This window comes from Doryrhamphus excisus, chromosome 3 (genome assembly GCF_030265055.1).
Source record: "Doryrhamphus excisus isolate RoL2022-K1 chromosome 3, RoL_Dexc_1.0, whole genome shotgun sequence".
NCBI classification, from domain to species: Eukaryota; Metazoa; Chordata; class Actinopteri; order Syngnathiformes; family Syngnathidae; genus Doryrhamphus; species Doryrhamphus excisus.
The window spans coordinates 22,942,617-22,964,396 of record NC_080468.1 but is presented as its reverse complement, the minus strand read 5'-3'; the positions used below and the strand labels follow the sequence as shown (position 1 = coordinate 22,964,396).

Genomic DNA, 21,780 nt, shown 5'->3' with positions numbered 1-21,780 from the left:
TATGTACCTTTTGGACTCATGTGCACCAGAAATTAAACCTTAATGTGCTGTCTATATGTATTTATCTACCCAAGATAAATTAATATTATTAATGCATACTGCGTTATTCTCCCACGCGATAGGGGGCGCGTTCTTAAATGAACAGAACGGAAGTACAACGACGAACAATGTCCGGGTATATATTGGAAGATTTGGCGGTTGTTTTATTTTGTTCAAGAGTGCGCATCGTTCACGTAACGTAGGCAAGAAACTTTAAACCGACAATTTAGTTGTTTGTTTTAAAACCGTACTGTTTGTTAAACTGGTTTTGAGCAGCAGTTACTCCTTTTGGCGTTTTTGGAACGTACATTTATCAATTGAAAACAAGTGGCGAAGCTAACTAAGACACTTCTCGGTGTTAGCACGAAGATTTAGCTAGCTGGCGTGGATGCAAAGCCTGTGCCCATCCCGGAGATGGCGAGCCAAACATTTTTACAAAAACAGAGCGGTAAATATCTGTGGATATCCCTCCTTTCTCTGGGCTTTCAGCCTGATAATTACCTCTCGTCAAATATAAGCAAGACAACCGCAAAACACGTCAACTTGGGACCGTGAGTTTTCTCTTTCACTAACAAATCAACGATTTTCTGTTTTCTCTGCACTAACCGCACTCTCTAATTATCACTTTTTTGGATAGAAATATGTTTGACAAGCCCAACAAAGATGCTTTCTTCATTGTGATTAATTTCCTGTTGGAAAAACTCAATCCAACAAGATTTCAACAGACATACAGGTAAATGATTTCTCAATCGTTGGCGATTGTGAGTTTTTGTCACGAAGGAAATCTCTTTTTTTTTAGATTTTGCTTGCCCGTGGTTGGGAGCAAACAAGATGCTGAGTTCCGGAAAGTGACCTGCGCTTGGCTCCGAGAAGTGATGGTGAGAGTCAGAACTTTGGATTTTGACCTTATGGAGTCCGGGAAAGTGTTGAGTTTTGACTTTTGTATTTTTATATTTCAAGTGTTTATAAGTTACAATGCAAATATAACAGGTATAATGCATAAACCTGTATACAAATTTAGCAAACACTGTTAAATGTTGTGAAATACTAAGAATAATTTACCTTCAAAGCCAGGCCAGACCTCAGGCAGTTACAATTTACTATGTACACAACAAATAATGTGCCTCACTCCCCCCAAAATAGTTAAAATTTTTTCATCCTTCAAGATTCATGCTGACTCCGTCCTCTTCCTTAGGATGAAACTGGATACACTGGCTCCAAAATGGTTGCATCATTGCTACTCTCACCTGGAGGCCCCAAGTTCACCAGTTTAATGCTCCATTTGGCCAAACAGGTGATGCTACAGGAAATGAAAACTTTCACTGCAGGTACGTCTTCCTGTCTGAACAATATGGCCCATTTACAATACGTTATCTAATCAAATGTATCCTTTGTTAGATGATGGCTTTGTGCCCGAGTCTGCAGCAACGCCAGCATCTTCACTCGACATGGCGAGCAAGAGACTCCACTTGGCTAAAACCAGGTTTTTGAAAGAGGCTGTGCACCAGGATCGCGTACTGCAGGAATACCACAATCAAGCCAAGTGAGTCATTGAGGTCTTCATTTAGGGCATTTTCAACATCTTCTTAACTTAACTATTGTTATAATGGTGCTCATTAGTTCCCATATTTGGGGCTTTTTAAAAGGCTTGACTCTGAAATAAGTTTGTACGCTTCGCTGCTGTCATGTAAACATTTTGTTGGTTGTAGTATTGGGTTTAGTCTCATCATGATGTGTGACTTGCACCTCCAAAAACTGTATGACTAGTACGACAAGCTTTGTGTTTACAGGTTAATGCATCTCTTCATATATCTTTCAGGGGCATTGAAGATTCCCTGCGACACCTCAGAGATGAGAGTAAGAAGTACGATGCTCTCCTCAAGTAAGTTACTTTTTTCCTCATAATTTCTGGCTGCCATTTGCAACTTTTAATCAGTTTTATCTTTTATTTAAGACATCATATTGGCGATTCTCTTCAACCGGAAGAGTCTTCCGCAAACAAAACTGAAATGGTAATATTTAAATGCGAAAGTTGTGCAGGTTTTCTCCAGAAGAGCTCATTATTAATGGTTTTGTTAAGGTTCGATCCCTCTGGTCGGACATCGATGAAATGCAGTCGACTACTGAAGAGAGCCAAAACGTTTTGGAAAGCGTCATAAAAGGAGTAGTGGACCAGTACATTCTAGACGGCACAGACCGCCGCCTCCAAATTCCTCACAGCCTGCTTGAGAGGATTGAACAACTCCCCCAACAGGTGACTTTTGTGCATTTAGTAAGCCCGACTGGCAACTCTCTGTTTTGGGCGTTTGTAGTTTTAATGTTAATGATATGCTTTATATAGTACGTGGCTCAGAGATGCCAGATACAAAATACAATAATATTCATATTCCCATGATTATTTCACCCTGTTATGATGCATGATTAATAACTCAAAAAAATCTCCTAATGCAGGGTAAATCATGCACTGCACCTTCCTTTGTGCATTGTCTCACATGCCTCTTTTCCGCCATTTTTTCCCCCAGCGGTGCTTTAGTTTAAAGGTAAAACCGCATTACAAGCTATTTTATACACCAGGGGAGTCCAAACGTTTTCCACAAAGGGCCGCATACAGACTAATAGAATACATTTTGTGCTTTTTAAAGGTGCTAAATCCTAAAACCAACCCCAATGTATACGGCAATATACTGTATGCTAACCTCAACAAAACGGCAACATTTAACAACATAAAAAAAAATGATTGTTTTGCAGCTGAGCTCTGGGAGTGTCTATAAGGCTCAGCAGCTGAACCTGCTCTGCGTGTTGGAGGTGGCAAACCATGCTCTGCGCCTCCTCAAGGAGGAGCGTTGCCGTGTCCAGAAGGCCCCCAAACCACAGCTCAACTTGACACACTTGGAGCAGAAATGTCAACAGATGGCTCGTGGGCTGCAGGACCTTCAGCTCCTCAGGTATGCAGCGATGGAGCATAACTAATTGCTTAAATGCAGCACTGAATCTTGTTGCCTTCAGATTGAAGAGTTCCAAAGAGGATATCCCTGAAGTGAGGAGGCATATCGGAGACTTGGAGGCCGAGTGGGACAAAAAGTGGATGGACACACTGAAAGACACGCCTTTGGTCTCGTTTCTCAGTGAAGATCCAGTGAGTGCTCATTCAGTCAACTTTAGTCAATAGGTTTAAAAAGTGCCTGTCAAATGACTTATTTTTTTTAGACTCCTGGCTTTCTCTCCCCAATGGCACGCCTGTCATTTGAGCCAGCAGCTGATGCGAGCCATGGATGTAGTATCTTCTCTCAGTTCCCTGCCAAGCTCCCTGGTGAGATGAGTGCTTTGACATTGCAAGCCTTTTTAGGTTTGATTGTAATGTCTTCTGTTGTTTGTTCAAACTTTCAGATAAGTCTTCAGAGTGCAAGTTGCCGGAGGGCGACGGCAATACTTGCTCATTCCTCAAAAGGTAATTCCCGTTTTTCTTTTTGCCATGTATCGGGAGGCAGATACTTGGACAGTCCTAAGCAGTGGTCTGTCCATCACTGGTCCTCCCCATAGCATCCCTGCTCTCTGATGACTGTGGTGAGTTGAGAGAAATCACTACAGACAGATACGGAGCAGACACTAATTTCAGGACTTGTAGACTTGCCTGACAGTGTAGACGTGCCTCTTTTGGAGAACACATTGCTCCTTGTTTGCACACAGCTCCTTCTCCACAGCCGACAAGCATCGAGGAGGGGATATTGCAGCCTCTGCATCGCCCCAAGTCAACTCCTCTCTGGACTGGCTTTTTGATACGCCTCCATCACCTTCTCAGAAGACTCCATCTCTACCACAACAGGTACTGTAGCTGTTGGATTTTACATTAAAGGTCCGATTATATACGCTTTTCTGCCAGTTTTAAATAGCCAGAGGTTCCACAATAGTGGTTTTGAAGTAAGGCTACGACTAATGAATATTTTGATTAGGGATGCTCCAATCGATCAACCACCGATCAGTACCAGTGATCGGCAAATGCCAATAAATGCCTTTTATACGGCATTTGAAGAACAGTTTTTGAGGCTCACAACGTGATTATCAAACAGATCCTAACGCAACCATGTGGACAACACTCACTCATATGTGCGTGTCTGTCGGAAAGCTAAGCATATAACCAGAAAAATAATTGAACTAATTGGACTAGATGACCAGTCTTTCTCAGCGGTGGAAGCAATCAGGTTCGCTGACTGCTCTCTCACTTGCGTGGAAGTCCTGCGAGACCTCCATCAATATATTCTCACAGCCAAAGAAGGCATCTCATCCTTTGGAAGTTTTAAAAGTGATATACAGTATATTTGCTCAAATATGTTTTGTGTAAATTAAGGCAGTTTTATTGTTCCTTTTTTTAATATGATGTAGCAGCAGGGAATTCTGGGTCTTATGAATAATAAAAAAACTCGCATGTACATACTGTAAGTATTCAGGGCCACAAGGTGGATGGATTCACAGCTTCTGCTCAATACTTTGTTGATGTGCCTTCGAAATAGCCCATTTGTGGGTTAACCTTAGCTTTGTGGATTGTGATTCATTCCAGGCCACTGTGAGCATTCATCCGAAGGTGACCCCCACCAGGGCCAAGATTCCAGTATTAGACATGGAATGTGATAACCTTGCTGATCAGGTACAGAGATGACCGTCTCTAAAACAATAGCTGTGGTTGCAGATTTTCCCCAACAAGTGTATTTGTGTCAAGTTTGCAAATGCTGTAGCTCCGACCAGTTCAACAGCAGACCAGCTCGATAGTTTGGATCTGGAGTGGATTCTTGGTACTCTTCACGAAGATCCCTTCTCCACTAGGAAACAGCTGCCTCGCACGCCTGAGAGTTTGAGTAAGTTATATGCTACCTTTGTTTGTTCTCAGTTGGTTATTCGTCATTTCATGCCATTTTTTTTTTCCCTTCTAGTTTTGGATATAAAGACCTCCTGGCGGAAGGCCGTAGAGAAGGACGCAGCAGAGAAAGCACAACAGCCACTTGAGTGTAACTTTGTCGCTGGTCACATCACTCCCCCGAGTGAGGCTGACGGCACTCTCCTGAGCCCGCCTTGCTGCTCAGACAGTGTATGCTCCCAACCCTGCAGTCCCCCAAGCAACCAAAAGAGGGCCGTGATCAGGTCATCTCTACTCGAGGGCACATTTCGGGCTACTGGCAGCCCGAGTGACACCACCATCACCACCACCAGTAGCATCCTGCCACAGTTTAGCCTCGATCAAGAAACTCTCCCTGAACTGCCCAGCTGCAACAGTCTACTCAGCCTTGACGAAGAGGAAGATGAGCTGCTCATCCCCTGTCAGAAAAAAGACTTCACAATGTCTCCATTAAAGTCAGGTAATCGTCCGATCCAGCAGCTGCGTGGTGGCTCCTCTGCGGAGAACATAAGATTACCCGAGTGCATTCTTCTGGGTCATGAAATTTCAGCAGAAGCCAGCAAGGAGGTCTTTTCACTGGATCTACATGCACTGGACACGCAGTCCCCCACAAAGCAAGAATACTGCCTTCCCACGCTCATAACGTTCTCCCCAATAGAGGACATGAAGTGTTAGCTACGTTGTCTGTTGTGTATGATTTTATTTTAACCTTATTTGTACATTTCTCTTTTGCACTAAATGGGAAAAGTCTTATCTGTGGTAATACACACAGTCTTTGTCTTTGTCTCATTTCTAATTATTAATTTCTAATAATTAAATTGAGCTGTAAATGATTTGGAATAATTAAAATAACTACCACTCTGTTTTAATATAATTGCTACAGTATTTGTCCAGAGGAGTCACATGAATTTGCCTTGTGATTTAGTCCATTTTTGATGGCGGCAGCGATTTTCGGGCCAGAAGTAGCGGTCGTATCTCGACAAACTCCTCCTAGGGGGTTTGACCAAATGAGTCCGTTGTAGCATCAACGGACTCTAGACGGATGGCCGACGTTAAATTGCGAAGGATTTTGGGCTGCTCCATACGATGTGGGCGTGGCACGCCACCAAACTTTGAGGTTTGGATTCTGGTGTCGCCTTGCACATTGAGCGTAACTGTAGACGTGAATAAGTTGGCTCCACGTGGTCTGGTCTTCATCATACTTGGTCAATGGCGAGGCTTGACCATTCGCCGCCATGCCACGCCCACCATGTGCGCTTTTCCTGCATCATGGTCCATCAACAGGCTTCACCAGTCTGTCAGGCAGTGACCTTGTGACCTTGATGTCAGTCTGATGAATCTCCTGCCAGAAAAGGCCTCATGTAGATCACACACAAAATCAGGAAGTGACCTAAGGGGTCCTTCGGGGCGGGGTCATGATCAGTTTTTGACCAGAAAAGTGCATTAGAAGCAAGCTGAAAAAAACGATACACCCCCCTTACGTTTTTTGTCAAAAATCACAAAATTCAAACTCAGGCATTTTATGCCATTTTTGGGTGTTTCTGGGGTCCCTGTTGGGTGTGTGTGAGGTTTCTGTGTTTTTGACCAGAAAAGTGCATTAGAAGCAAGTTGAAAAAAACAATACACCCCCCCCCTTATTAAAATTGTTGGTTGTCAAATAATGCGAAGCAATTAAATATACAGCCTTTGTATTATACTGTTAGGGTTAGGGGACATTGATAGTATAAGTATGATCTTAAAGCATTAAATTGTTTAACTTTTTATTGTTTATTTAAATATCAGTAATTTTCCGATGCAGGCAGTTTAATTTTAATTTTACAACTAGACCGAGAATAGCAAATTGCCCCTAGGCCGGACTTTGGATGACCCTGTGTAACTGGTTTCCTGTAGAACTAGAACTGACGTAGAACTGAATATTTTTCCTTATCCTTAATCTTTAATGAGCTACAAATTGCCTCTGGAGCAGACATTGGACACCACCGTCTTAGAAGGAAAATAAAAGAAGCTGAACAGTTGTACATGTCACTAAATAACTTATAACGATATTGGGTACAGAAAAGTACAGAAAACCACAATTTCCGTTACGTGCCCTTTATTTTGAAACCAAACCGGAAAAGGCGTAGCGTAATGGCTAATAGCTAACTTGTCAGTCCTTGTCAGTTGTATCGACTCTGGGCGGTTCCGTCCTGACTTGCTCAACTTGAGGAAGAAAGCACACTAACTAACCAACCAACAAACATGACGAAACATGGCGCCGGCCTTTAGCGAGACGCACGGTTGAAAAGTATGGCGAACTAAGTTAAGTCAGCGAAGTTTTACAGTTGTCTTCCTCATTTTGCGCCAAACACAAGTTAGCAAGGCGGGCTAAAACACAGCAAGTTGCTTACATGTCAACATTGTCCCTCACGGCGGTGTAAACAGCCGGTAAGTACTCACTTTTTGTTTGCTAAGACTCGAACAATGTTATTAACTAACCACCATTTAACAACACGTGAGGCTACTTTAGCTTCTTTTTCCACAAAAAAAACAGCATCGATGCGCGCAAGTGGACATTTGTTGTTCCTGTGCATTTTCTTACAATGTCGTACTTGCCTTATTTTATGTGCTTTGGTGTAGCAACAGTTTAAAATATTAAATAATAACACCCTTAGTCCGCCACCTATTTCTCCATCTTCCCTTTCTTCCACCCAGGCCCACCTTGACGCATGATTAATCCGATTTTGGCCTCATGTAGTCCGGCTTGACTTGCAGGTGTTGTTAGTCCTGCAGGTAGAATTACAAGTGATTATGTGGGAGGTTAGTGTGCAAGACTTAAACCTCTTCTGCTACTATGAGTTGTAAATAGTTGAGTCCATTCCAATTCCATTGCAATAGTGGAGCTTCTTGTTTGGTGCGACATTTTTGTTATATGCAGTATGTACCCCCCTGAGCAAAACCTACAAGACAGTACTGTACCGTGGAATCTACTTAATGGGTCCCGCTTATGTCGACAACCCACCTATGTCGACCAAATCATCAATTCCGGGTCCGCTATTGTGGTGTTCTAATGATTATTATCATCATTATTACTGTTATTATATGAACCTGCTTAAGTTAATGCCAACATCCACAGTCTGTATGTACAGAAAATTGTTGCGTATATGTCGACATGTGTTGTATTATCATCACCTTCCTCATGTGCCGAGTGACACATCAATAAAACGGAATGACACAAATCGGTGTCTCTCGCCAGCACTCCACGCTTCAATGTGGCCGACGTGGCTTGGCAACTTTTCTACTTGATCTGGCGGTTGTAACTGACAGGCAAATGCCACTGCCTTATTTAGGCCAACGCCTGAATTACAGCTCAGAACCATCCACAATGCTCCCGTCGCTATAAAATCATATAAAAACAGCATAATCAAAATTTAAAAAAATATGCACAAATGGAAGAAACAACTGCCTTATTTTAAAAATCCTTTACTGTTGCCTATTTTTGCTTGGTTTCAATTTCAGGCACATCGACAATTGCGTCGAAAAAGGTACAAGGAACCGTACAAGCTGGGCTGGATGAGCTTTAATGATTTGTAGCCGCTAATTGTTAAGTAAATAACATTTGTTTAATTTCTTAGGAAAATGCAATGATACAGACAAATGAAACAGGAACAGTTTGAACATGATTAATTAGTAGTTTATTTTTAAATAAATGAAAGTGCAGCATTAAGAGTTCTAGCCCAGTGGCACACTGCTTTTGTCTTATGCACTTGCCTTTGTCTGTTTACATATTTCATATTTCACGGGTAGGGCCAAGTGTTCTCAAACAGGAGATTTTAATAATGGAAGTGCACTGTATCTGTTTATTAAGCAGACGTGTAGTTCAAGGCACACTTCCTTTCCCTGTTCCAATGTTCCATCCTGATAATCCTACAGTGACAACCCTATTGGATGCAGTACAACAGTGATTTCAAATGTCCTAACCTCTTAAGCACTGGGCCATGTTTGTTGAAAATAAATCTAGCAATATATTATTTTCATTGCATCTAAACCTAGATGATCTTGGTGTCAAATGAAGTACAAATTAATATACATTAAGGGTGTCATGAGATTAAAACATGAAAAGCTGTCTCATGAGAATAGTGCAGACAGAAGCCAATCAGACTGTGAGCTATGACATCGCTACTGTGAATGACAATATAGTAATATGGCGGATTGGGAGCTCAGATTAAGCGCTTTATTGACGAACAGCTTCCGCAGTTAATGTCCAAGCCCAAGCTGTAGTAATTCTACATTTGATCAAATTTACTTGAGATTTGTCAGATCAACACACAATCACAGAGCTGATCTATTCATGCTTGTTACATTTGGCTTATTAATAGGACTGTGGTGACCAACTACGTGTATGTGTTGGCAATTTAGTGACATGGTAACTACAATTTTTGTCAGTAGGGGTGCGCAATAAAATTGAAGTGTTTCTTGCATCATGCATTAATTCGGCAGTTAAATACAAACGGTCAACAAAAGTGACGTATCCGCCATGCAGACGAGCGAGAGTGGAGTTTCACCTCGGATTTGTGTGATCAAATTTACTTGAGATTTTTCAGATCAACACACAATCACAGAGCTGATCTATTCATGCTTGTTACATTTGGCTGAACACCAACAAACTGGTGGAAGTTAGTTACTAATGCTACAAGTTACTAGCAGAAATGAAAGTCGTATTAGTAAACGTGGAGTTTCACCTCGGATTTGTGTGATCAAATTTACTTGAGATTTTTCAGATCAACACACAATCACAGAGCTGATCTATTCATGCTTGTTACATTTGGCCGAACACCAACAAACTGGTGGAAGTTAGTTACTAATGCTCCGAGTTACCAGCAGAAATGAAAGTCGTATTAGTAAACGTATTAGTGATGATGTATTGGAATATAAAGGGTTAAGTGGGTGTCTTATTGATAGGACTGTGGTGACCAACTACGTGTACGTGGTGGCAATTTAGTGACATGGTAGCCATAATTTTTGTCAGTAGATTGTGATTGTGCAGAAGTATTACAATGCAATGCCATGCTGAAACCCCTCCACAATGCAACCCAACCCATGACCAGCGACAGATATACAAATAAGAGGAATAATCCTTGCAATGTTCGTAGCGGCTAATGTTAGCTTTCAAGCTAGACAGATTTTGCCATGAGTAAAATTAATTCAGGCCGGTCTCTTTACTGCTGGTACTCTTTACTTTGTTTGATATTTTCCCATTTTTGTACCAATATAGCCAAACACAACCACCAAGGTGTTATCGTCAACCATTTGGCATGTCATGGCTGCAATGTCTCCTCTTCTCTTGTGTACGAGATGTGTTGTGACCTGGAATGGCAGCACAATTGGAGCAGAGCGTGCACCTCCTGTAACTCTAGCAGCGTTGCATCAGCAGTCAAGTGCAAGCAGAAACAAACTTTTTGTCTGTCGTAGCTGCATTGTTGCAAGTTTACCAGGCCAAAAAAAAAAAAAAAAACGGATGACGGAGAAGGAAAAGAAAGTAGGGAAAAAGGTCAGGCAGATGAACAACACTGTGCGTGCCAAGGATTCTGTTATTGGACCACAGACGTCAGTCAGCTGACTTATGAACAGCTTTTCACGTGTCAGTGCACTCGGCTAGTTCAATATAGTAGTTCTTCAACATTACTGTAACATATGGCTGTACAGTAGAAGCATTCAAAAAAAGTAGAATAAACAGGCTAATAATAATAGTCATATATGCATGTGTGTAATATGTATGTGGGTTGGTGGCGTGATGTCCTAAAATGGGTCATGTAGTATACTTTCATATACTTTCATCTGTTCATGCTTACCCATTTCTTTACTTCTGACCCTTGGACTCGAGCGCCTGTGTCTTAGCTGGGATTGGCCCAGGCTAAAAGCTAGCTAGCAAAGCCAATGCGTTTACCTTTGCTTCCTTCCAGTGGAAAGAATGCCCAGTCTCCCCAGGCGTGGTCCTGTCTTGTCACGTTTCTGCTACCCATTCTGCTTACTTCGGTCCACTTTCTCTTGGAAATGCGTTTTTATTTACATACTCAGTGAAAGGCGGACCTGTAGAATGTTTTAGAAAGCATATTTATCTTTTTTTTTAACATAAATTGGGTGATGATTGGGTGCAAAATGTGCATTCACCCAATGTGTCCCGTTTTATAGCAAGGTTGCATTTTACGTCTTGCCATAGTACAGTAAACCTCAGATATATCGGACTCGGATACATCGGAAATTCGCTCACAACGGACAGATAAAAAAGAACCAATTTTTCTGTAATGCATTTCCAATAAAAATTCATTGCATATATCGGATTTTTTATAACGGATTTCGCCTATTTCGGACAAAATCTCCAGTCCCGTTCAAATGCATTTCCATTAAATTTCCCTTGCATATATCGGATGGCCGCATCGTGGCGCTCCGATTCGCCGAATCGTGACAGGCCGCTATACGACGTCATTTGCAGCGTTTGCAGCGTTGCCTGCGCGTCCAGGTACATTGGAAACATAGTCAAGGAAGTGCCTTTTTATAACGGATAAAATCCGATTTACGCATATACCGGATCTAAATCCGATATATGCATAAAACGGACATTTTCCGGTATACGCATATAACGGATTTCGCTTATATCGGACAAACTTACTGTATATAAAAGCAGAGCAGTGTTGCCGTTGCTGCAATAATACCACCAACTTATCTACACTCTCCCTTTTTTTTTTATATTTATGGCAAACACATGGGGTGGCCGCCGTTTAGCTTCAGGTCAAATGACGAGCTTCAATTTGACTTTGTCTCCTGCAAAAACCACACCTCTCCTCAAGGGGAAGCAAAGCACCTCAGCTGCATAAGTGATTGACACCACGGAAAAGTTGGAATTTGCTGATGACAAAGTTGTAGATATAGTGATTCCAAGAACCAAGTCGGAATATTTCAAGCAAAAAAGTTGTAACGTGACAAGAAAAAGGGTTTCTTCTTGTAAAATATTACAAGAAGAACTTGAACAATGTCGTAAAGCAGGGGGTGCCGACACGTTTTCAGCCTCTTACAATAAAACAGGAAAACATATAAAATCCAACTAGTAAACCTTGCAAGTACTATGCTAAATACTAATGATTAGTATTTCACATTCACCGTTTCTACGTTTACAGGTCATCAAAATAATTTTAATCATCAGTCATTTCACAATTCAATATGGCAATAAAGTTAAACACATAATCCCTCAGTAGTATGTTAGTGAAAAAAAGCGTTCATGGTACACACGGTTCATGTATTACATCCAGTTTGTGTTTGCTATCAAACATTCTCGATATTCAGAAAATGAAAATGATTATGCAAAAGACAATGGAGCTGAAGACAAGGCAACTTATTGGATGGGCACATTTTCCAGTAAATCATTGGGGGGGGGGGGGGGGGCACTGTCGTTCAGTATTACAAGAAGAAAGTTGTACTTCTCCAAGACTGTTAACGTTAAAGTCCTAATGTTCTGTTGTTTTAATAGTAGTAGTAGGAAATGTTTCATTTAAGTTCTAAAGTTGGAATATTACAAGAAAAAAATGTATTTTTAAAATAATTTTATTTTAAAATAATTTTATTTTAAAAATACAGTAATTAATAATATAATAATATATAAAATATATAAAATAAATAATAAAAAAATAATATATAAAATTGTAAAACATTGCAAGAAAAACCACATTTTCTGAGATTAATGTCTTTGTTTAAAGAATAAAATGTTTAATTTTCCAAGACAAAATCTGTAATATTCTAAGAATTATTTTTTCATAATTTTTCATATTACTGTCATTTGACAATAACAAGCGGCATTCGGGTTAGTGATGTAACTGTTTGTGATGTGTGGCTTGTTAGGGTGAATGGATGACAGTGGCGAATGTCACGCTCAGCTGCTGTGAGTGGATGTGAGTGTTTTACGCACACACACACACACACACACACACACACACACTGGCTGCTTTTGTGTGAAAACAATGACATCATAGTTTGTGTGTGCTGGGGACCAATTGAATGACATCTACTTACTGTTTACCCCAGTCTTGCTTGACATATTGCCACATATAGATAAACACACAAAACCAGAGTTTAAATATGGCAGCCAGCCCAGAGTTTCCCTCTGGGTCATGAAGCAAGTTAAGACCAGCGTCGTGGCAAGAATTTCCACCTTTCCCTTAAACGTCTGAGGCTTAGCTTACAGGAAGTTCAGTTAATTGCACTTATGTAAACTACATTAAAGATCTTTTTTTAAACAATTTTAAGTCTGAGAGTTGGAAATATTTTGTCCAAAAACTAACCTTGATGCTGGAATTTACAGTTTAAAAGGACACACGGTTTATTGTGTCTGTAGCTTTAATGCTAATGAGCTGTGTTTATCCATGCCTGTCTCCAACAGTGCACTTTATCCACTTTCGACACTTGCACTGGTTTAATGTAATAGCTGCTCCAGTATGGAGTGTAACACATACATTTACATACTGGGACATTAAGGATTAGCAACACTAGCATAGCTATGTGAGCTACAGTGCTAAAAGTTATAAAGTACAGTCACTATGCGATCTGTATGGGAAAGTTATTTTCTTTAAATGCTGACTAGAAATTATAGCGGTGTTTTCTCTGCCTAATGACATATGGCGATGTAGGTTGACCCTCCAGACAAAGAACATGACACTTGATCGTCCGGCCACAAGAGTAACAGGTTTTCACTCGGGGAAGGGAGCGGCAGAGCGGGGAAGGGGGGGGTTCGAGTTACAACACCAGACTTGGGAGGAAATCTACTGTCATTTATTTACTGTTATGTTACAGCCCTTTTGTCTTAAAGGCTCAAATGTCCTGTGCTGTGTTATTTATTTTTCCAAAGGAGATAGTCAGTCATTAGAATATATATTTTTTTATTTATTCAGCTCTCTTTAAAAGAATAGCTTTTTCTGCTACAGCTCCGAGGTCGAGGCAGCCTGGCATTGTTGGGGCTCGGTCGCCATGGCAGCGTCAATGCCTGTCTATCAGGGTTCCTCACAAAGAGTCATTTGTGTGGATGCCCGAGGGGCGTGTGGGAGGCCGGAATTGAGGGGGTACTATCACAAAAATACTTCATCCAACCTTAAATGCTATATACTCCACTATAGTATATCCTATGTTATTGTAGTGTTTTGAAATTGTGTTGTTCTCTACTTGAATCCTGGTATGACCACTGGGGTGTAACCGTGGAGACCGTTTTCAAGAGTGCTCTAGTGAATCGCCGTAATGAGGAAAATAGGCGTGAATTCCAAGCGAACCAATACCGTTTAACTCCATCCTCTTTTTTTTTTAACCAGAGCAGAGCTTTTTCCTGACATTGTTGTAAGGCGGGGATTAAGGAATGTGTGGCGTATTCTGGGCACTTTTCCAACTACCTGGACTCTTGGCTGGGCAGGGAAACTTCAAAGCAGTCTCAGACGGCTCATTCACACAGGCACGGCGCCCTGTTTGAGACTTGAATGAATAAATAACTTTCAATCTGATAAGATGCAACGAAAGAATGAAGCTGTAGTCAAATTGTTGTTGCAGCAATGAAAAAGGAGGCTTTTGTGCACTCATTCAGAGTCATTCAGAGTATATGACACCACTTGATTTAATACATAAATGCAATGTAAAAAATGTAATTCATTGATTTGACTTATTTTTTAAGTTCATTCATTCATTTTCTACCGCTTTTTCCTCACGAGGGTCGCGGAGGTGCTGGAGCCTATCTTGTCTTTTGGCGAGAGGCGGGGTACACCCTGGACTGGTCGCCAGCCAATCACAGGGCACATATAGACAAACAACCATTCACACTCACATTCATACCTATGGACAATTAGCCTATTATCGGCAATTAGCCTAGCATGTTTTTTTTGGAATGTGGGAGGAAACCGGAGTACCCGGAGAAAACCCACGGGGAGAACATGCAAACTCCACACAGAGATGGCCGAGGGTGGAATTGAACCCTGGTCTCCTAGCTGTGAGGTCTGCGCGCTAACCACTAGACCGCCGTGCCGCTATTTTGTGTTCAAATAATAATGCAAATAATAATGCTATTTTTAAGTTATGTTCAAATAATAATGTTGGCTATTACATGAACTTAATTTAGCATGTCATATACACTCAAATTTTATTGTTGGTAAGCTTAAAAAAAAATTTAAGTTGCCATGACTTAATAAAATTAGCTTGGTAACATAATATACACACACACACACACACACACACACACACACACACATATATATGTATATATATATAAAGTTACTGCTACTTAAAAAGCTGTGTGCATTGTTATTATAATTAAGTAGACAACAAATTAAACTACTTTGAATCAAATGATTAAGTCAGTTGACTTAACATCTTTTTTCGAGTTACGAACTTAAAAACTTGTCCCTATGACAACAATTATTCAGTAAGCATTACTTAAAATAAGCTTTGAGTGAAGAGGAAAAGCTAATTTGTGCAATGTGCAATATTGTTTGTTGGTTCAAAGCAATTTCAAATTAAGTTGTCATAACTAAGAAAGACTAATGGAAACTGTTGCGTTGATTTTTTTTTTGTTGAGGCTAAACGTGTGAGACCTTTAGTCTGGTTTGAACATGTTCATGTCTACGAAGCGAGCTGCATTGCAGGGTTTCCCCTTGGTGGTGGGCTGCATGGGAGATTGACTGCCACTGTTTCCTGTGACAAGTTGTCATCAATTGATTCCATTTTTCATTCTCACCATAATAAGGGACCGTGTGTCCATACGGGAATGCATACTGCACTGCCACAATTAGTTACATGCAGCAGAAATAATAATAATAATGTTAATGCGTCAGTACTTCCAGGGCAGCTCATTCAGGCTATGAGTATTTAAATACTTTAGTTCCTCACTCCTTTGACTCACCACTGGAAAAACTGAACTTGCTCACTTTTTTTTTTTTTTTTGCACCATGTCAGGTTTTGTTTCCAAAAAAACTGCTGCACCAGCATAGCCACGCACTTGACACCAACAGGAGAAACAGCAATCCAGTTTGTCTCCACAGTCTTAACTTGTCCCAAGCTATCCTTATTTAAAACGAAGGGGACTGCTAGATTTATGCCCTTGGCAGAATTTCCAGGCATTCCTCTGCTCTCCAAGGCTCTCCCAGGACTCTGCTGACATGTTTGGAACAGTACAGTGCACTGATAAACCAATAGTCCTTTTAAAAGGTTCTTCTTGCTTTTTATTGTGTTCTTTATTATCTTCTTCTGTCGCTGTTTCCGTCATTCTTTGTGTTCGCTGGCATGTTTAGTCCATCCTGCTCTGTTGTGCAGGATTTGGTTCCATAAAAAGTCACTGTTTGGCTACAGTCAGTACCTTTCCATCAACTAAATTAGTCCAATTGTGTGGTGTCCCTGTTTATATGCACTAATATGATCATTGGCCATACGTGTGTGCTTAACATAGGCTCCATGTCGCCTATGCTCCTCTCAGCGCTGGTAGCAGTTTGGTCAGAGTGTCATTTAAGTGATGAGTCTCCTATAGTCCACACGTTGTGCATTAAGAGTGTTTATTCTTGAATATTTGATTTATATTGGTTATCCAATTCCCGCAGTGTGAAAATCTGTCGTGTCAGGATGAGAGAGTGGGAAAATTAGATTTTATGGCTATACTTTTGTGCTTTGGCTACTGCTTTATATTGCAATTTGTTTCAATTTAAATTTTAAATGTTTAAAAATCAAATTAATATATGAAATCATAGCGATTTCAAGTGGACAAAAGTAAAGCTCAAGTTCAACCCATTAAAAAAAAAAGGATCCCAGCATCCATCTGAGCTTTAAAATAAACATCTATTTATTTATAATATAACTAATCTATTAATCTATTTATTTTAATAAAACAAGTTGACATGCATATTTGACTTTGATTTTGTCTAAACTCACTTTGTGGCAAAAATATGGGGATATACTGTATATCGATATTCAAACTAAATATATCAGGATATCAGTTTTTGGTCCATATCACTCAGCTCTATTATCTATGTATCGTTCATTCATTCATTCATTTTCTACCGCTTTTTCCTCACGAGGGTCGCGGGGGGTGCTGGAGCCTATCCCAGCTGTCTTCGGGCGAGAGGCGGGGTACACCCTGGACTGGTCGCCAGCCAATCACAGGGCACATATAGACAAACAACCATTCACACTCACATTCATACCTATGGACAATTTGGAGTCGCCAATTAACCTAGCATGTTTTTGGAATGTGGGAGGAAACCGGAGTACCCGGAGAAAACCCACGCATGCACGGGGAGAACATGCAAACTCCACACAGAGATGGCCGAGGGTGGAATCGAACCCTGGTCTCCTAGCTGTGAGGTCTGCGCGTTAACCACGAGACCGCCGTGCCGCCCTATCTATGTATCAGTGCTTAAAAATTAATGCACCAATTAATCATGTTGAATTTCAAGTTAATGAGGATTCAAAAGTATTTATGTGAGCAATAGGAGGTACATGTACAAATGAAATGATATGTGGCTATAACTAGTTTTTGGCAAATACTGCACTAAAGCAATTGTCTTTTTTTTTTACCCTTAAAGTATGCGTCAAGCCATGATCGAGGACAAGGGTCACCGTGTCACCGACTATTTTGTGGTGGCCGGTCTAACGGACAAGTCGGCACCACTGGAGCATGACCTCTCTGAGGCCAAGTCGAGCGGGCCCAAAGCGCCCATCACCGACTTAGCAGTCATCAACAAGTCGGCGGGCGAAGCGGTGCCCGAGGGCTTCACCTGCATCGATAGCACCCCCAGCGGCCAACCGGCCAACCTGAACCACGGCAGCCTGAAGAGTCCTGAGCTCTTCCTGTGCTACAAAAGGACACGAGGGAAGCCGCCTCTCATAGACGTCGGGTGAGTTTCAGAACAGTATCCATTTACTGCACTCACAACATCAATGCAGACGTCTGTATGTCACATCACACTTCCGCATGAGCCTGGGGAAGGCTGCTTAGCGAGCGTCAAACTTGCATCGTCATGTTTGAGCTAATTTTTACACTGGCGGTGACAGCACAGGATGTTGGTGTCTTATTTGTTGCAGATAAATTACTTAGTGTGTTCTCCAAGCTGGCACATACACTGTGTCACCAAAATGACTATTCATTCATTCATTCATTCATTTTCTACCGCTTATCCTCACGAGGGTCGCGGGGGTGCTGGAGCCTATCCCAGCTGTCTTCGGCCAGAGAAAATTTAGCAAAAGGCATAATATAGCGAGAAATGACTGAAACGTTACACCAATAACTAATTACAATACAAACCAAAATGGACTGGTCGCCAGCCAATCACAGGGCACATATAGACAAACAACCATTCACACTCACATTCATACCTATGGACAATTTGGAGTCGCCAATTAACCTAGCATGTTTTTGGAATGTGGGAGGAAACCGGAGTACCCGGAGAAAACCCACGCATGCAAACTCCACACAGAGATGGCCGAGGGTGGAATTGAACCCTGGTCTCCTAACTGCGAGGTCTGCGCGCTAACCACTCGTCCGTGCCGCCCCAAAATGACTATATTCCCAAAAAATTTTAGTAAACATTTTTTTAATACAGTATATCTTTTCAAGGGGCAAAACTGGATATACTTTAGAGTAGTCAGTGTACAGCTTCCATGGCATTATACATACAGTACTCTCCACTGACAACCATTATTATAAGTAGCTGACAACTCAATTGAGTAGCAAGATAATTGTGTCTGCAGTGACGCATGGTGGTGGTAGCGTCATGGTCTGGGCTGACATGAGTGCTGCTGGCACTGGGGAGCTGCGGTTCTTATGAATTCCAACATGTAGTATGATATTGTGAAACAGAGCATGAGAAACTAGGCACGAAGATGACAAATTATTATTGCGTCCTGAAGAAAGAATAGGCATAATTAACAAATTCACTGGTCATGGCAGATATTTATCGTGGTGAGAATTAATTCAGAATTAACTCGTTTCCTGACGTAGAAATGAAAACAGGAGCAATGTGTACTGCCGAGTAAGTAGGTTAGTTGCAATAACTACTAACTGCACTAAATGCAACAAGTAAATGGAATAAGGTTCCCTGTAGTTCCCAACATGCATCAGTACATCTGCTTCTCCATCACATCAGCGTTCTCTACGAGGGCAAGGAGCGCCTCATTCAGGGTTGCGAGGTCATCCAGGCCACCCCGTACGGCCGCTGCGCCAATGTCAACAACAGCTCCGCCACCTCACAGCGCATCTTCATCACCTTCCGCCGCGCGCCGCCCGTTCAGCCCCAGAACTCCCTGGCGGTGACCGACATCTGCGTCATCGTCACCAGCAAAGGCGAGACGCCGCCGCATACGTTCTGCAAGGTGGACAAGAACCTCAACTGTGGCATGGTGAGTCACTCGGGTTTGTTTTACACCAGCATACGTAATTTAGGGGCATTTCTATGAAGCGGCGTGTTGTCTTTCAGTGGGGCTCCAGTGTGTTTCTGTGCTATAAGAAGTCAGTGTCGGCATCAAACTCCATCACTTATAAAGCTGGTGAGTCAAGGCTACTGTGTTAACCTGTACCTATACCAATGTTTGTAATTAATAGTCTATTTATGACTATTTTATGGCGTTTATTTTTACGTAAACCAGAGAGGATTGGGCATTGAATGGAAACAGGCGCTAACAGGAGGCAGGATGTTACAGTAAACCTCGGATATATCGGACTCGGATATATCGGAAATTCGCTCACAACGGACAGATAAAAAAAGAACCAATTTTTCTGTAATGCATTTCCAATAAAAATTCATTGCATATATCGGATTTTTTATAACGGATTTCGCCTATTTCGGACAAAATCTCCAGTCCCGTTCCAATGCATTTCCATTAAATTTCCCTCGCATATATTGGATGGCCGCATCGTGGCGCTCCGATTCGCCGAATCGTGACAGGCCGCTATACGACATCATTTGCTGCGTTTGCAGCGTTGCCTGCGCGTCCAGGTACATTGGAAACATAGTCAAGGAAGTGCCTTTTTATAACGGATAAAATCCGATTTACGCATATACCGGATATAAATCCGATATATGTGTAAAACGGACATTTTCCGGTATACGCATATAACGGATTTCGCTTATATCGGACAAAACCAGTGGGAACAATTGAATCCGATATATCCGAGGTTTACTGTATTTCCAAATAAACAAATAAACTTGTGATGTATATCAATTTAATTTTCTAGCTTTAATAACGATTTTGTTAATAATTAATGATGGTTATACTGAACAGCACAGCAGCAACAGAACCAATGTTGTAATGGCAGCAAGACTGCTCAGCCAGCATTAATACCGCTGTAACTTTTATCTCCAGGCCTCATCTTTCGCTACCCAGAGGAAGACTACGAGTCTTTCCCCTTGTCAGAGTCCGTTCCTCTCTTCTGCTTGCCCATGGGCGCCAAAATTGAATGCTGGGCGCCTAACACCCGAGACCCTCTCCCCATCTTCTCCACTTTTGTCCTAACCATCAGCTCCGGTGAAAAGGTAAGTCATCAATTTTAATTTCTTCCAATACCAAACCATTCTTGTTTTTGGTGAGACTCTGTAACTGCATCAGGTGTACGGTTCGGCCATTCAATTCTACGAGCCATACCCTGTGGAGCTCCTGAGTGAGAAGCAGAAGATCCACCTGGGCCTGCTCACCACCGTAGAGAAGAAAATGATCCCCAACAGGGCTGTGAACACCAACAAATGCATCTGCTTGCTCTCCCGCTGGCCGTTCTTTGAGTCCTTCCGCAAGTTCCTCATGTTCCTCTACAAGCTGTCCGTCTCTGGCCCGCACCCGCTCCCCATTGAAAAGTAAACCAAACTTGTTCTTTTGCACAGACTTGGAGTTTTCACTCAAAAATATCTATTTACTCCACAGGCATATTTCACACTTCTTGCACAATGTGTCCTTTCCTTCACCGCAAAGACCGCGAATCCTGGTCCAAGTGAGTGGCCCAATCCTCCTTTCTAATCAATCATCCATGCCTTTGACGTCCCTATTTTTTTATTTTTTTTATTTCTTGAAGCTCTCTGCACACGACACCTTGATCCTTTCCCAGCCCGTGTCGACACCTTTACCCCTCAGGTAATGCTGGAGAGTCTTATTCATGAGGGATAAACAATTATTCACCAAAGTACCATAACATGTTTGCTCACAACAAATAGTAGTGTGTTACCGGCTGATTTCATAGCTAAGAAATAAAAGCCAGCAGTCCTTGAATTACCCTTGAATATGACTGAAAATGCTATGCTATAAGCATCCTGCATTGTAGAATTTTTTTTTTAAGTCAAAATTGGGGAAAATTTAGGAAAAGGCATAATATACTGAGAAATGACTGAAATGTTACAACAATAACTAATTACAATACAAACCAAAATATATAAATACATATAGCTGACTTTGGGCAAGAGGAGGGGTGCACACTGAACTGGTCAACAGTCCCAGGACGCATCCAATCCAATCCACTTTATTTATATAGCACATTTTATAAACAGAGTTTCCAAAGTGCTGCACAGACTAGTAAAAATCAAAAGTAATAATCCAAAACTAAAAGATCGTTTAAAAAATAAAATAGATATTAAAATATTAAAACCAAGAAACAAAGCAATAAAAGTATAAAAAAAATAAAACCAATTACAATAAAAACGAAGAACTAAAAGACACAGGACCATACGACTCACTCCGAGTTAAAAGCCAGAGAATAAAAGTGGGTTTTAAGACGACACTTTTGGGGGCCTTTTTTTACTTGGGAGGGGAGAGACTTCCATAGTTTGGGGGCAACCACAGAAAAGGTTCGGTCCCCCCTGGTCTTCAGTCTCGTCTTAGGCACC

The 21,780-nt window shown here is 41.4% G+C and overlaps 2 protein-coding genes and 1 non-coding gene across 4 annotated transcripts in view; all 3 read left to right on the top strand.

Moving 5' to 3' along the window:
- Window positions 1–167: 167 nt before the first annotated feature.
- Window positions 168–5,786, top strand: haus6 (HAUS augmin-like complex, subunit 6). The gene is made up of 16 exons (XM_058067173.1): window positions 168–590; window positions 677–772; window positions 839–917; window positions 1,235–1,367; window positions 1,438–1,582; window positions 1,859–1,921; window positions 1,994–2,051; window positions 2,120–2,293; window positions 2,788–2,984; window positions 3,046–3,175; window positions 3,247–3,349; window positions 3,427–3,487; window positions 3,727–3,862; window positions 4,595–4,681; window positions 4,754–4,889; window positions 4,965–5,786. The coding sequence occupies exons 1-16, from the start codon at window positions 454–456 to the stop codon at window positions 5,600–5,602; spliced, it is 2,373 nt and encodes a 790-aa protein (XP_057923156.1). The 5' UTR covers window positions 168–453; the 3' UTR covers window positions 5,603–5,786.
- Window positions 3,518–3,648, top strand: LOC131126997 (small Cajal body-specific RNA 8). Its single transcript, XR_009129485.1, has one exon. It is a non-coding gene; the product is annotated as a small Cajal body-specific RNA 8 (non-coding RNA).
- A 1,286-nt stretch (window positions 5,787–7,072) lies between the features above and the next one.
- The window catches only part of dennd4c (DENN/MADD domain containing 4C), a 28,694-nt gene continuing 13,986 nt past the window's right edge, over window positions 7,073–21,780 (top strand). Inside the window, exons 1-8 of one of the 2 annotated variants that reach the window (XM_058067185.1) lie at window positions 7,073–7,351; window positions 17,500–17,811; window positions 19,060–19,312; window positions 19,390–19,459; window positions 20,276–20,445; window positions 20,519–20,760; window positions 20,828–20,894; window positions 20,976–21,034. In XM_058067185.1, coding sequence (XP_057923168.1) covers window positions 17,501–17,811; window positions 19,060–19,312; window positions 19,390–19,459; window positions 20,276–20,445; window positions 20,519–20,760; window positions 20,828–20,894; window positions 20,976–21,034 — 1,172 coding nt within the window. In that variant the 5' untranslated portion in view covers window positions 7,073–7,351; window position 17,500. The remainder of the gene's footprint in view (window positions 7,352–17,499; window positions 17,812–19,059; window positions 19,313–19,389; window positions 19,460–20,275; window positions 20,446–20,518; window positions 20,761–20,827; window positions 20,895–20,975; window positions 21,035–21,780) is intronic. The other variant, XM_058067186.1, reaches the window with a different exon arrangement.